This window comes from Vipera berus (genome assembly GCF_964194415.1).
Source record: "Vipera berus genome assembly, chromosome: 1".
NCBI classification, from domain to species: Eukaryota; Metazoa; Chordata; class Lepidosauria; order Squamata; family Viperidae; genus Vipera; species Vipera berus.
Window position 1 is genome coordinate 323,455,001 of NC_138202.1, and position 16,686 is coordinate 323,471,686.

Genomic DNA, 16,686 nt, shown 5'->3' on the forward strand with positions numbered 1-16,686 from the left:
GGAAACCGAGTAGTGCCAAAAACAGTGCTTGGAGCCTCCAGGAGCTGCAGGGATCTGTGCACACCCTTGGCAGTCATCCTCCTTTAACACGCAGCCTTTCCCTGTAAGCAATCCGGCTCGCCCAGGGTCAGGTTGGCTGTCACGGGAGGCTCGTCCTGCATGTGCATCGGAGTTGGAGGACGGGGATGGGTGAGCCGGATTGCTTCTGCTGCAAGGAACCTGGCCTAAGGTTTCCATTGCCCAGGTTTCCTGAAGGTGATGGGAACTGCAGCCCACTCCAGCTGAAGAGTTTAGCTGAGGTGCAAAGTTGAACGTACCTGTAAAGCAGTGATGCACAGCGAACAAGGAAGTGTAAGATTTGAGGGTGCGAGTGTTTTTATTTCTGTGGCTCATGCACAGAATTCACACCGCGCCTTCCCACTGACTGTCATGGTTCCGACAGATGAAACTCTTCAAAAGAACTTCGAGGCATTGTTTACCTTAAAGAATCTTTTATTCGAGAAACAAAAGTATCGGCACTACATAGTCAAAACCAAAAACTAAATCCCCCCCGGATACAAAGTAACAAAGCACAATTCCCTTCTCCAATAAACAGTCATAAATCACATTCCCCAATTAGCTTGAAGTGTGGGCTTTCTCCCCAGCTCTCCAAAACTTTATCAACTCTGGGCCCAACGAACGTGGGTTCCCACAACTGAGTTATTATTGTCATGACTAGATGGACTCTCATCCACATTCCCCCTCCCAGCATCAACTAACTGTAAAAGCAATAGAGAAAAATGGCTGCATTTCCATCTGTTGTCAAAGCAAGAACATCCGATGTTAGCAGCGTTGACATCCGGCCCCCCTTACAAAAAGGACAAATCCTGTAATGCAAACAAAAGCACAGGTTAGGGGTTGCCTCTTGGTTTGTTAGGGTGTTTCTTATAGAACCTATTAATGTCTGTCAGCTTTTACATCGCTAGATTTCACTCAGGTGGCCTCAGACAACAGTTATCCCTTCCATTGCACTAAGTACCACAATTTCATTTAAAAATTCTTGAATAGAGTATGCTTTACTTCATAGGGAGTCTGTCCTGCCACTACGGGATGTCCAGGTGCCTTCTTAGGGGGAAGTCTTAAGGTGGAATCCCGAAAAGGTTTCAACAGGCTACAATGGAAAACAGGGTGAACTTTCTCTAAGAACCTGGGAAGTTTTAGTTCCACCGTGACCGGGTTAATGATCTTTACAATGGGGAAGGGTCCTAAGTACCTCGGTCCTAACTTCTTACTAGGTAACTTAAGCCATAAATATTTGGTGGACAGATAAAACTTTTCCCCAACTTGGAATGTCCTTTGAGGAGCCCCTTTTTTATCTGCCTGTTTTTTATATGTCTCGGAAGCCTTTTTCAAAGCAGTTTGTGTGGTTTTCCAGACTTCTTCCCACCCCCTCACCCATTGATCAAGAGTTTGGGAAGCGGAGGGTCCTTGAGGATATTCAGGTATTGGGTTGAACTCTTTTCCTGTGGCCACTTTAAAAGGCATGAAGCCGGTGCTGCTGTGAACAGTTATTGTAAGCCACCTCTGTGAAGGGAGGTGGTCAGTCCAGTTCATTTGTTGATAATCCACATAGCATCGGAGATACTGTTCCACCATTGAGTTTGCAGATTCAGCCGCCCCACTGGTAGATGGGTGAAAGGCCGATGATAGTCCTTGAGATGAGCCAATTAGTTTTAAGAAAACTCCTCCAAAACCTAGTTGTAAATTACACCCCCGTCAGAGATTATTCATTTTGGAGTGCCATGCAGTCTGTAGATGTGTTTCAGGAACATCTTGGTTAGTCGTTCGGCAGAAGGGAGCCCTTTGCAGGCAATAAAGTGAGCCTGCTTTGAAAACAGATCTATCACAGTCCAGATGACCATATTTCCCCTACTTTCAGGTAGATCTACTATAAAATCCATAGCAATATCTTCCCATAGTTGGGAAGGGTCCACCACCGGTTGTAATAACCGAGGGGTTTTCGCCAGAATTCTTTTCATGGTGGCAAGTACAGCACAACTCCGGACAGTTTTCTATGTCCCATTTCAACCCTGGCCACCAAAATTGTTGACGAATGAGGTGAAGTGTTTTTAAATATCCAAAGTGCCCAGCCTGTTTTACATCATGGCCATAATGGAGGGCGTTAAGGTGGAGGGTCTCAGGCAAGTACAGCTTTTCCCCATTGTAAGCCAAACCATCCCTGCAAGTTAGGGAGGTTTGATTGTCCTTGAAACATTGGTTGATGAGGAGTTCTCTTTTTATTTTCTTTGCCCCAGGGTTTTGGGGCTCTTGAAGGCAGGACTCTGCACGGCGTGAGTTGAGAAGCAGTTTGTGGAGTGGAAATAATTGCTTCCTTAACCTCTTCACGCTGGCTTTTGTACTGGGGCAGTCTGGATAAAGCATCAGCTAAGACGTTTTCCCCCCCCTCCCGGTATGTACTTCAGGGTGAAATTAAACCGGTTAAAGTATTGCGCCCATCGTACTTGTTTCGGGAACAATTTGCAGGGAGTTTTCAGTACTTCTAGGTTTTTGTGATGTCCATACCTCGAAAGGCACCTTGCTCCCTTCTAGATAGTATCACCAGTTTAATAGAGCCCATCGGATCGCAAAGGCTTCCTTCTCCCACGCAGCCCACCTCCTTTCACACTCAGTGAATTTTTTCGAGGTGTAGGCGCAGGGTTGTAGGGTCCCACTCTGGTTCTTTTGCAATAACATAGCTCCGACAGCCACATCACTGCCATTGGCTTGAATCACAAAGGGCTTCCCTGGGCAAGGATGTTTTAAAACCGGTTTGACCGCAAATAGCCTTTTTAAATTCTCAAAAGGAGTTTTTGACAGTTCATAGTCCATGCTAATGTTTGGCCCGGACATTGCTTTCCTCCCTCCTTGCCTATTTTCAGTAATTCTGTTAAGGGTAAGGCAATTTCAGCAAAGGAGGAGATGAACTGGCAGTAGAAGTTGGCGAATCCCAGAAAGCTCTGGAGTTGTTTGTGAGTCTTTGGGAGCTACCATTCAATTACTGCTTTCAATTTGTCGGGTCCATTTCAATGGCTTCGCTGGAAATTCTGTAGCCAAGATAAACTAGTTGGGTCTGGTGATATTCACACTTTGATAGTTTAACATAAAGTTTGACATTCAACAGCTTCTTTAGCACTTATCTCACTAGTTTTACGTGGTCAGCCATATTAGTGCTGTATATCAGGATGTCATCAAGATACACCAAAGCCCCTTTGTATAAATGGTCATGTAGTGCCTGAATGATCAGCTGCATAAAAACAGCTGGAGCCCCCTGTAGTCCAAACGGCATGACTTTAAATTGGTAGCTCAAAATGGGACAGTTAAAGGCAGTCTTCCACTCATCTCCCTCCTTTATCCTCACCTGGTAATATACCTCTCTCAAGTCCAACTTGAATCTCAAATCTACCTGTGCCCCCATCTTAGAGATTATGAGTTTCGCAGGTAGTGAAAAAGGTGGAACGTGTCGACTCACCATTGGGTCGTTCTCTCCTTCGTTGTCGCTGTCGTTGGAGGGTAGAGCGGCAGCAGGTCCAGCTTGGGTCTCGGCACTCTCCTGCATGGGGGATGTGACTTGGGCAATGGGTTCCTGCATGATCCAGTTGGACTTTTCTTTCGCTGGCTGCAGGGCTGGTTTCTTTCTCGCTGGTGGTCCCGGTTTATTTTGCTGTTGAGGGTAAGGGACTGGGCAACTCACTGCTCAATATCCTTGTTGTCCACATCTGAAGCATTTGATCAGTGGGTCTGCAGGTGGCATGAGATTTTCAGTAGCCGCAGCAGTTGGAGGCTTTCGGGGGGGTGGCTGCCATTTGGGTTGATCTGGCCTCGGCTTGGCTTCTTGTGGAGGTGGCTTCTTATAGCGGGCAAGCTGGATGTCTAGTCTTACTGCTGCCTGGTACCAATCTTGCAACTGATTAGAGACTGCTCGATAGACACAAGCCTGGGAGAGGAGGTCATCTAGTCCCTCCTTGAAGTGATGGACTAGGGATTGCTTGGGAAACCTCTCTATTCGGCCGGCTATCTTGCAAAACTCTTGTACATATTGCAGTGCAGGCCTGCTGGCTTGTCTTATCTTGTGGACTTGCTCCTCTGCTTTGAGGGCAATGGATGGGTCCACAAACCTTGTTCTCAGTCCTAGGAGGAAGAGATGGGGTTCCCCAACTCGGGTGCTTGCTCGTTGTATAAATTGTTCAGCCACTTGGATGCTTCCGCTTCCAAGCTGGATGCAACCACGTTGACCATAGCAGCTGGATTCCGGTAGAAATAGGTGCAGCAGTTCAAGTGAGAACGCACCTGGTTGAGGAAAAAGATGAGCTTCTCCGGGTCTCCATCGAAGGTTGCTCTAAGAGGTGGCACCATCAGTGGTTGCTGTGCTCCCCAGGGAGCCTGCATTCCCAGTGGTTGCTGGCTTCCCCATGGTGGCTGCTGCATCCCCAGTTGCTGCAGGCCTCCCAGCAGTTGTTGCATGTTCAGGGGCTGTTGCCACCCCCACGACTGTTGCTACATTGCTGGTGGCTGTGGCATCCCCAGTTGCTGTATGACCCCCAATGATCTCAGAGGGTGTTGAAATAGCACCCCCAGCTGCTGCGGGCCTCCCAGTGGTTGCTGCATGCGCGGGGGCTGTTGCCACTCCCACTGCTGCTGACCTGCACGAGGTTGTGGCATCCCCAGTTGTTGTAGATCCCCCTGCAGTCCCGGAGGTGGTTGTTGCTGGATCCCCATTGGTTGTGGGCCCCTCAGCAGTTGCTGCACATTTGGAGGAGGTGGCCAGCCCCACTGCTGCTGCTGTACTCCTACCGGTTGCTGACCCCCTGGCAGCTGCATCATCCCCAGTTGCTACAAGGCCATCTGTTGCTGCACATTCGGGGGCTGCGGCCACCCCCAGTTCGGTTGCTGCACTGCGACTACTGACCTCCCCTCTGTGGGGGCTGCAACATCCCCTATTACTGTATGGGCCCCGGGCTGGGTGGCTGGTAAGCACGTCGATCCGGGCTTTGGCTGTCCCGGTGATGACTCGGCTCTTATCTCACCAGCGGTGATCTGGGCTTTTGGAGGGGCAACAGCTGGAGCTGTCTCCCCCCATGGGGCTAGAGGCCATGGTAGGTGGCTTTGAGGATGGGGAAGCTGCTTGACCTGCGCTGGTGGGCCTGGAACTTCCCCTTGGCATTAGTTGGTGGCTGCCTCACCAATCATCATGATCGCTCACGTATGGAGAACAGGAAGGTTGTTTTCCACTTTTCATCTCTAGCTCCTCAAATCTTTCCACCAACTTCTCCACTGACTGACTATAGACTGCGGACAGGTACTTCCACTCACCTGAGTCCTCGGCGGGAGTCAATTTCGTGATTCTCCACCGGTCCGGGCAATGCGACTTGTGGGAAGCCCCTCCTTGCAGCTCGACCTTGTCTGCCTTCGAAGCACCTGATTGTGGTAAGGCCGACTCAAGGTGTCTAGAGTCTCCACTGGGTAAGGACCATCCCGACGACCTGATCAGCTGTCCTTGAGGCTTGGGTCTTGCCCCCATCTGAGAGACCTGAAAAAGTTCCTTCTCCACCGGCGTGCTGGCCTGCGCTCCCTCCTCTGAGGTAGCAGCCACCGCCAGGGTGCTGGTTTCAGGTGCTCCTTCCTTCTCCATGTTGAGATCTTCCCTGAATCTTTGTCGGTCTATCCCTCAATTCCAAGATAGTTAGATAAGAATTGGAGGTTTTGGTTTAATGTCATGGTTCCGACAGATGAAACTCTTCAAAAGAACTTCAAGGCATTGTTTACCTTAAAGAATCTTTTATTCGAGAAACAAAAGTATCGGCACTACATAGTCAAAACCAAAAACTAAATTCCCCTCCCCTGTATACAAAGTGTCAAAGCACAATTCCCTCCTCCAATAAACAGTCATAAATCACATTTCCCAATTAGCTTGAAGCGCAGGCTTTCTCCCCAGCTCTCCAGAACTCTATCAACTCTGGGCACAGTGACCTTGGGTTCCCACAGATGAGTTATCATTGTTATGAATAGATGGACTCTCATCCACATTCCCCCTCCCAGCATCAACTAACTCTAAAAGCAGTAGAGAAAAATGGCTGCATTTCCATCTGTTGTCAAAGCAAGAACATCTGATGTTAGCAGTGTTGACACTGACATTCAAGGTGGTTAATCATGGTAAATAAAAATCATTTTTTTGAAAAATAAAGGGACAAATTACAATATTGATGATGAATGTAAATTAAAAGGACGTTTCCAAAGCCTTCCTCCCCCACCAAGAGAAACCTGACTCCCCTGGGGGACGCCGGCCAGACTGGGCCTTGTGATGAAAAAAATAAGACATCCCCTGAAAATAAGCCCTAATGGCTCTTTTGGACCAAAAATAAATATAAGACTCAGACTTATTTTCAGGGAAACATGATATTAACTGCATCTATCAACTAAAAATCTTTCTCTTCTACCTGGTAAATAGAACGTCTTCTACACAGACCTTATTTCTATCTTATTTGATATTTATTAAAATTAGATTATTTAAAACAAAGAGATATAACGTTGGCATCTTAATTGTTTTCCATTTAAAAAATTCAAAGGATGTAAGACTAAATTTTTTTACATAGCATTCTATACCCTAAAACAGTTATTACCTGATAAATCCTGTAATTTTCCAGATACTCTAGCACGTTTTGCTCGATGGCCGAAGTTTTCTGTAGCTGAAGTAGAAGCACCCTGACAAGAAAAAAGAAAAAAACATTTTAAGCAGCTCTTCTAGCTACTACCCCCACAAAAGTTAGACCCAACCCGATAGTAAGCCCTAGCTTGATTTTTGGGGGTAAGCCCTAGTTTTGTGGCAAAGCACACCCCTAAAAATCAAGCTAGGGTGAGGTGAAGCTGCCCCACGCACCCCACACCCACTTGCGTTTCTAGTAGAACCACCACAGCCAGGCCTCCCACACCCCAACACCTGTCGTGTCACTACTAGACTTCTGAGATGGCTTGCCGCCACTTTTGGCTGGACGCCATGTGGTGCATTGTGCTGTTGCCACTTCTCCCGGCAGGGCGCCTCATGGTGCTTTGGGCAGCTTCTGCTGCTTGTGAGGTTTGGGCTGCTTGCGCAGTGCTTCGAGCCACTTCTATTGCTGACTGCAGAAATGGCCCAAAGAGCCACGCAGTGTCCTGCTGCAAGCAGCAGAAACGGCGCAAAGCATCATGTGGCATTCTGCTGGGAGGAGCGGCAACGGCACAATGCAAAGAAGTAAGGCAGCAGGATGACAGTGGGAGGCCTGGCTATGGTGGTCCTAAGGTAAGACATTCTCCGAAATTAAGACCTAATGTCTCTTTTGGAGGCAAAAAAATATAAGACCAGGTCTTAATTTCGGGGAAACACGGTAAATACAGTCAAGCATCCCAACCAGTCTTCATTGATTTTTTACTGATATTGGCATTCTTGCCTATGCTCCCTTGACAACACTCTCTGGACTAGATTATGCCCACAGTATTACTTATCTGCTCTAAAAAGTTACATGTTTTCTTAATACCTCCATATTGCTCTTTGCAGGACAAGCTGTTCTTTTAGGTAAAAGAGTTTTTCTGCGAAGTTGGTATGGACTATTTTGTGCACCAGGACCCGATTCTTCTGCAACCATATCTGCAGGTACATCATCATCTACCAAGAAACAAAGAACACATAATAATTTTTCACGCAAAAATAACTTATTTTATCACAATAGGAAAATCTTTGTAATTAAATTATAGGAAGTCAAAGCAGGTATATTAATGCAGTTATCAGTCACATGTCCATCATGGTTAAATATTATACTGCATATTTATATTTATTTAATCTTAGTAAACACAACTGCATTGTTTTCATATATTTTAAACTTTTAAAATCCTTATTAACAGAGAAATACACTTTACAAATAATGTACAGAATGTTTCAATTTCAGTAATAAAAGCTTTGTTAGCTCTTCAGAACCCTTCAGATACCACAAAATTGTTTTTGCTGCAGTTGTTAAAAATAGGTAAACACATGCTTCTCTGCTAGCCTTGACCTCTTCTAGAAAAACCAGAAATTCTGAAACAAATGAATAATTCTGATACAAGGGAATGTCTCTGAGTTGTTAAATCAGTGATGATCTAACATTTCAATAGCTGAGTAGTTATTTCAAATCCTGCAGCAGTTTAGAATAGAATATACAAAGTGATATATTTCAAGTTCACTCATCTAGTGTGTACACACAAGGGCAATACAAAAGTTGGGAGCACAAGACTTACCTATAGTTAATTCACAGATATATATTAAAACTAAAGCATTGTAGTCTTTTAATCTTTTCTGCAATCTGCAGTGAAACAGATGGCACTCTCAGATTTGCAGGATCCAATCTGGGTTGGTCACCGGGACAAGATGTTTAACGAGAGAGAAGTTCCCTGAGGACGGGCACCAGCATGAGTTTGAAAGCTCGGAAGACTAAACCTCTGGTCCTAGTGGCCAACCCAGACTGGATTTTGTGACATTATCCTGGAACACATATATTTGCCTTTCTTTGTGATTCTCAAATTTTTGCTATTATTTGAAACATTAATTTTAATTCAAAAAAGTGCTGAATGTATAATGTACACTAAGGCTTCAAAGAAGCTGATTACTTTCCATTTGCAATGCTATATGTTGGTTTACAATGCAACTTATTATTAATTGGTGGACCAGTTTATATTTCTAACACAATATGCATCTTTCACTATTAGCTACTACAATAATGCTAATATAAAACAAAATAAATTCTATATTTTGAAGTCCAGGACTTGTTACTGATGGGATACACAAAAGATGTTTATAGTCTTGGTCTGTCTGCTATTCAGAATAAAAAAAGGAAAGTAAAGTCTTCTGACTTGCTAATATAAGTCATTGCATATATTTTCCTAAAGGTAAGAACTCTATTATCATGTAAACAGCTAGAAAGAAAGCTAAATATTACCAAGCATTTAACTGCATAGTGCAGGCATAAAATGGCTTGGTAAAAATACAGGTAGTCCTCGATGTGCAATCATAATTGAGCCCAAAATTTTCACTGTATGCAAGGCAGTTGTTAAATGAGTCCTGTCCCATTTTACAACATTTTGCCATATTGTTAAATAAATCATTGCATCTGTTAAGTGAATCAAGTGGTTAAGTGAATGTGGTTTCCCCCATTGACTTTAAGTGACTGCCAGAGTTATAAAGTGCTCATCACAGCCATTAAGCAAACACTGCAGTCATTAAGCAAAAATGGTGGAAATACAAATGTAGACTGATTGCCGAGTGCCTAGCATGCAGTCATGCGACTGGGGGGGAGAAGGGGGGGGGGTTTGCCGTTGTAATGTTGGAGCCAGCTTGTGAGATCTGTCCTGTAATCTGTAAACCAGGTAGATCTGTCCTAACTTCCAAACATCACTAAGTGACCTGTTGTAGGTCAAGGACTATCTGTAATATAAACAAAATGTCTAAAATAAAAATTATTAAACTAAAACTAAAATAATAACATACATAAATAACATATAAATGAGCAAATAATATCAGAATATATATCATGTAATCAACAGCAACATAGATAGCATCTCCACCCCCCACGTGTATCACCTGGCTATCCTCCAAACTCAGGATTATGCTGGCCACTGCTTTCTCATTTTTTCCTCCGGTCCCCATCATCCAGGGCTGCAGGTGGATCAGCAACTATCATCCACAACTCCTCCCTTCGCAAGTACATTTCCATTTTCAGACACCAGGAGAGGTAGTTTGTCTCATTCAGATGAGATACTACAAAACCTCCTTCCATTACATTGACAAAGTTCATGTTGCCTGTTACCACCACAAATCACAACAAACCACAAGACTTAACTTCTCTGGCCTTGGGTCAAGCTCTTACTGGGTTGCTCCTCTCTCTGGGCCTATAACCTGTCAAGAGTGTGCACAGTCTTATTGTGCGAGATAACCCAGAAGTAAACACAGTAAACAGTGCTTTATAGTAAATGGTGGTTTATCTTACACTATCTACAATATCATACACCAGGAACAATATACATACATGTGCTAATACAGCAGGATCCAACAAAACACAGTTACAGCAGAAAACGGAAGAAGGGAGAACACATCAGCAGAGCCTTCCCTTTATACAAAGGCTCTTAAAGAGACACAGACCCTGCTGAGTCAGTTCCATCATTACAACTTATATCTTACATTACATAAGCTGGTTAGCTGTTAAATCAATACCTTGACAGAAAATACTCGGGTTTCATTAACTTCTAGAAAGACAACAACAAGGGGGCATGTCTGATCTCTGGCTACTTCAAAGATCAGGTGCACCAACTTATTAAGAAAAAATATCAGCGCTAACAAAGCATCTTGCTACATAAACAGCAACTCTTATCTTGCTTGGGTTCAACTATAGCCTGTTTCATCCCATCTCTGTTTCCAGAAATAGATAAGACATCTCTTGTACAGCCTCAGGTAGTAATGTACACTGATAGTATCATACCCTACTCACAGATAGCCTTCTCCAGTAACTTTATGTAAATATTAAAAATATTATGCACATATTATGTCTCAAGTCCTTTTGCATTCCTGAAACATCTCCTTCCCAGTTGCTTTTCTTCCCCCAAGTTCTAGTGAATGACTTTCTGAAAATATAGTAAAACATCTGGAACAAAGGATTCAAAATGAAAGGAGCAAATGGAGAGAATGTTACTAACATAGAAGAAAGGCTTTTTCAAAGACATGAGAAAATAATTCTCTAAAACTAGGACACAGAACATTTTATAGAGTATAATCACAATGGAATTACAAAACTGAATTTGAATAGATTACATCTACGTCCAACAAAATATAGCATGTTAAACTGATAAATGACTGTTTATTACATTAACAAAACATAAATGAATTTCAGTTTCTAAACCCATATTTATGTTTCAATGGAAATAAATACCAGAATTAATTTTATCAAAAACAAAAAAGTACTATTTGATGGACTGAAACTGATAGTCTTCAACTTTCACTTTGCACTTCTTAAGATTCTGAAAAATGGAATGTTTATATGAACCTTTGCAACCTTTGCCCAATGACTGTTCAAAAATATAACTACTGAACAAGGGGGACTTATGAACCGTCCTCAGAATTTGAAGCCATGTCAGCATCCCCATGGTCACATGATTGTGATTCAGGTGTTTGGCAACTCACCTTCACAACTATTGCAGCGTCCCACAGTTTTGTGATGACCATTTGCATCCTTCCCTGCCAGCTTCCCACAAGCAAAGTCAATGTGGAAGCTGGCAGGAAGTTACAAGCCACTCCTGCAAGTAGGTCTTACTGCTTTTTTTCCTGAGGAGCTGCAAGGCAGCATGGAGATTTCATATTCCATAGCACTCTTCAACCTACACTTCATAGCATCCCCCACAGCACTTGCCCACGCTCTGTAGCACCAATGACAGCCATTCACCCACGCATATTCCATAGCATCCATAGCATCTCCTTGCCCAACTGTACCCCCTAACATTTACCCACAACAATCACCCAAAGGCCTATTTACCCTGGGATATGGTTTTAGACCTCTTCCCATGTCAGTCATGTTTACTTAACAACCTCTTGGTCCTTGGTTAACTACAGAAAGGGGAATGACAAGGATTGCCATCAATAAGTAATGTGGTCATGTAACATCACACTTTACAACTGCATTACTTAACAATGGAAATTCCAGGATAAATTCTTGGCGTAACCTGAGGACTACCTATAGCACATTTCTATCTTATACTCTGATATCAAGAGTTATGAAAATGATCTGAATTATGCAACATTTGAAAGTAGCCAAAGGGCAATAGCATTCCAAATTGTGTGTTGAGTGAGCAAATAAATTGATGACATAAATAAATGCTATCATCACAAACATTAATGAGTGTGAGTGTGTGTGTGAACTGATTATAACAATGCTACTATAAAGCACTACTGTGAAATATCTAATTATAATCCAGAAGAAATTCCTTCCTCTTTTCTTCCGTAATTTTCCATCTTTCCTTGAACATCCTTCATCTCAAATATGTCATTTTTCCACTAAGGACCCTAGAGGTAATAAAGGTTTTTTTTCCTATAAAGATAGCATCTGGGAAAAACTGAACGTTTACATCTTTTAATATGTTTTAATAAACTCTCTTTACATTTAAAGTATTTTCTGTATAAAGCCAAAATACACTTTTGTAGACTAGGCTGTATAATGGAAAGTTATACCTATTTAACTTCTTTGGATTTAGCAAAGCAGTGCATGAAAGATACGCCAAACAACACACTTTGAAAATTTGCTACTATCTAAATGAGTTAAGTAAAACCTGTGTCGTAATTGGACTGAGGAATAAGGATTTCAGAGCTAAATTTGTCCAACTGATGCATCATATAAAGATTGTTATAAACATGCAGACAAACAGCAGCCAGGAAATGTTAAAACCTTCATTTTATATTTGCTAATAATTTGCCATTCTGCAAATTTTATTTACAGCTAGTCCTACTTGTATAATCCCTTTGTATAAACAGACACTATAGGAAATTTTCAGGAATATTATTAATAGTTACTAAAATGCATACAAAATGAATGAAACATAAATGTAACAGCAGACGTGAGTTGTTAAAAATCAGAAGAATAAGTTAGTATAAGCTGAGAAAACACTTTGAAATAAGATTTTAAATTTTAGGAAAATGCACTCTGTGATTTACATCCACATTCATTACTACATATTTAACAAAACAATAATTTTCTTGTATTACTTATACATTAAATTAGCACCTTATTTTATATTATTTTTTAAATATATGAATATTAAATTCAGTATACCCCAAGAATGCTGACACAACTATTTTATATCATGGAGATTTCACCAAGTAGGGCCCCAGAGAGCACACATGCCAGTATTCATACCATTAGGGATGTGCAACAACTTCAAATCTGAAGCCAAAAAGAGTTGTCTCCCAAGAGGAACTGAACTGAACTCCTTCAGAGGGCTGATTTTGGCAAAAATAGCCAAAATCCCAACTATTGCAGCTCTGTTCCAGCACCCCGCCAAAGGCGTTTCCTTCCAAGCACAGAGGGAAGCTGAACTCCTTTTGTGGGTGCAGAATTTGCGCCAAAATCCTGAAGATTTCACTCATGTTCCTGCACTCTACTAAAAAAGTTCCCTTTTGTGCATGGAGGAGAGCTGATCTCCTTTGGCAGGCAGTTCTTTCAGTCAGCCACCAGTAAGAGGGAGCCAAAATCCAAGCAAATAGTGGAGAGTCAATGTGGTAAGATAAAGAGTACAGAGTGCCTCAGGAAAGAGGGAGAGGCCCTGGGAGGCCAGCCACAGGGTGCGCACAAGCGTCTCTCTGCTCAGGAGCTTAAAAACCTGCTTGGATTTCAGCAGGGAGCATTTTCAGCTCCTATGTGGAGCCTCATAGGGTTTCCCCCCACACCCGCAGCGTACCCCATGTTCCATACCTGGAACTCCGTCTACTTAATGACTTATATAATTTCTTGACATCAACAACCGGAGTGCCAGGATTGCAGTTGAGCAAAGCAATCACATCATTTGTTGCTTAACAACTACTTTACAGCAAGCATATACAGTAATTTTGTAGCAAACATAATGCTGGAACTAACAAATTCAATTTGCTATACCCATAGTTACATAATTACTGTACTTTCTTAGCTACCATTTTTACCTACTGTATTAATAAACATTTGCTAAAAGGTAATTCTACATATAGAACAATGGAAGTAAGCTGAGACTAATAAAATGTGGACTTATACAGAAGACTGATAATTCCAGAATACAGATAATCACCAAGTTATAAGCGTTCACTTAACGCTCATTCGAAATTACGCGATAAGCGTCCCCTAATGCTTATGAGAAAGTCCCAAAATTACGAATATTGCAGCACCACGGTAGTCTTTCGCCCTTACGAGTGACTGCAGTGACACTGCAACATTCACCCTGGTTATTCCCTCTCCCCATCCACGCCCCGGATCTTCCTAGGCATCAGGCCTTCAATACTCATCTTGCTAAGATCAAGATGCTTCGCTTTCTTGGCTGCTCCAGGCCTTCGGTGCATTTGCAGAGAAGGGAGACCTAAAGTAACGCAAGATCAGTGGGGAAAGATCTCACACTACTGATCTCACGTGATCTCATGGTACTTTAGGATTCTGTTCTCTGCAACAGAGAATGGAACCAAAGCCGGGGGACCCTTCCACAGCCCAATCCGTGCACCAGAGGCCTTCTCCAGCCGCTCCCACCCTGATCTGAGGCTGGGGGACACTTCCACAGCCCTCCACTGGCCCCTTTCAAGGCAGCAGCAGCCTGGATAAGGCCTCCGGTGCCTGGATCAGGCCACCAAAGTGTCCCCCAGCCTCAGATCCAGGCAGCAGTGGCCTGGAGAAGACATCCGGTGCCAGGACTAGGCAACCGGAGGGCCACGGAAGCATCCCCCAGCCTGAGATCCAGATGGTAGCGGCCTGAAGAAGGCATCCGGCACCAGGATCGGGCTGCCAAAGGGCCGCAGAAGCATCCCCCCAACCTCAGATCCGGGTGGCAGCAGCCTGGAGAATGCCTCCGGCACCCGGATTGGGCCCCTGGAGGAGTGCAGAAGGGTCACCCAGGCTCAGATCCAGGCATCAGAAGGAACCGCAGCAGAGAAGAGATGAATCTTTTCAAGGTGAATCCGGCGCAGCAGGATGGGAAGGAGAAGCATGAGGTATCTTAGTGGGTCAGAAAGGTATTGGGGGCCTGTTCCATCACTAGGCTTTCCATGGCCTTCCCCACCCTGAAATACCTCATGTTCACTTAACAAGCTGTTTGCGTCTTAACGAGCAAGGGAGTGATCTCATTCGAGGTATGAGATTCACTCCCACAAGTTTTCGAGTTACAAGTGGAATGGGCAGGCTCCATTACACTCGTAACTCAAGGACTACCTGTAAGTGGTTCAAAAGCAAGATATATTATTGAATTTAAATTTGCCATTTTCTAATTCATATTTGCTCAGAATAAACTTATATAACTACCTGGTTATCATATCAATAAAAAATATACTGGTTTCTCATATTACCTAAGACAACAATTTAAAATAACATCTTATTGAGTGGATGAGAAACAATGGAGAAAGTAACAATACCCATTGGCACTTTTTAACGGTATACAAATAGATTTATAAGTAATCTTATAAAATTAATTCAACAACCTTATAGGCAAGCTTAGCAGGGAGTACTTACATTACTGAATAATGTGGGCTTTTTACACTAATAATTTTTCAGAAGGAAAGAATTATGGATGGAAAATATTCATGACAATTGGTGAATTCAAATTCAGTCACAAGACATAAGATTTATAACATAAAGCAATCAATTTAGGTATATGATCATGATGGGACAAAAGGTGTTTGTGTGTGTTATAAAAGAGAAAAAAGATTTGAAAAAAGAAAGGAATCTCAGGAAAGAAAAAAGCGAAAGTGCAAGATAGAAAGAGTAAAAGAACGAAAAACAGAAAAAGAATTATTTCCTATTTTTTTAGTATAAAGGTAAAGGTAAAGGTTCCCCCGCACATGAGTGCTAGTCGTTTCCAACTCTAGGGGCCAGTGCTCATCTCCGTTTCAAAGCCGAAGAGCCAGCGCTTATCCGAGGACGTCTCCATGGTCATGTGGCCGGCATGACTAGACGCCAAAGGCGTACAGAACGCTGTTACCTTCCCACTGTAGTGGTCCCTATTTTTCTACTTGCATTTTTACGTGCTTTCAAACTGCTAGGTTGACAGAAGCTGGGACGAGTAACAGGCACTCACTCTGCTACGCGGCACTTGGGATTCGACCTGCCAAACTGCCGACCTTCTGATCGACAAGCTCAGCGTCCTAACCCACTGAGCCACCATGTCTTTTTTTTTTGGTATAGATTTAAGCAAAAAAAATCAAATTCTTACTCTGAGATTAATATTTGTGTACATTATTTTGATAATTTCTAAATTTAAATAAAATTAATATATTCTATATTTCTAAAGATAAAATCCCAAAATCAACTTTTCACTTCTTTTGGTTTCTCGCAAAAAGTCCAAAAATGGTGTCTAGGTAGAAATAAAATCTGTCAAGGTCTTTCCTTTTTTATCAAACTGTCAATTTCATCATTTCCACCAATTCCATCAGCTTTACCATCTATTTTTCCATTGCAGTTACATTATTTGTTAAGTGCTTTTACCTGTGAGCATATAAGTCTTGCTGCCGTTATATATAAAAAGTGAAGGTTGTCTTCTTGTTTGTCCACTAAGTCCAAAAGACAGACCTCTGGTTTAAATTATCCATTCACTTTTAAAATTTTCTGCATTGAAATAAATATGTCAATGCTGCAAACATTGATGTGTTTTTGCACTGACAATGTAAGAAACAGCCTGTTATTTTAATTACTTCATTTGGGAGGGAGGAATCACCCGGAAGTTGTGATAAGATTGCAAAAGCCCGCGTACAGAATGGGAAGTGAAACCTCATATGTAAAACTAATTAGATAATGTGATTTATGACGTGTAGATAAGGGCGGGGATTGTGTGTGTGTTATGATGGGTTTGGGGGGAGGAGATTTCAGATTCTGGCATCCCTCCATGAGTGCCGATGTTTCGTTTCATTACTAAGACCTTTTAGATAAATAATATGCCTGC

General features: G+C 42.7%; 1 protein-coding gene across 5 annotated transcripts in view; it reads right to left on the reverse strand.

Annotated features, from left to right (window-relative positions):
- FBXO11 (F-box protein 11) overlaps positions 1–16,686 on the reverse strand; it is an 81,170-nt gene that overhangs the window by 26,590 nt on the left and 37,894 nt on the right. For 2 of the 5 annotated variants that reach the window (XM_081342566.1, XM_081342567.1), the window contains 2 exons: positions 7,548–7,675; positions 6,657–6,738 (listed from right to left, as the gene is read on the reverse strand). In XM_081342566.1, coding sequence (XP_081198692.1) covers positions 6,657–6,738; positions 7,548–7,675 — 210 coding nt within the window. Of the gene's footprint in view, positions 1–317; positions 1,333–3,508; positions 5,310–6,656; positions 6,739–7,547; positions 7,676–9,622; positions 9,726–16,686 lie in introns of those variants that run through there. The other 3 variants (XM_081342568.1, XM_081342570.1, XM_081342569.1) reach the window with 3 other exon arrangements.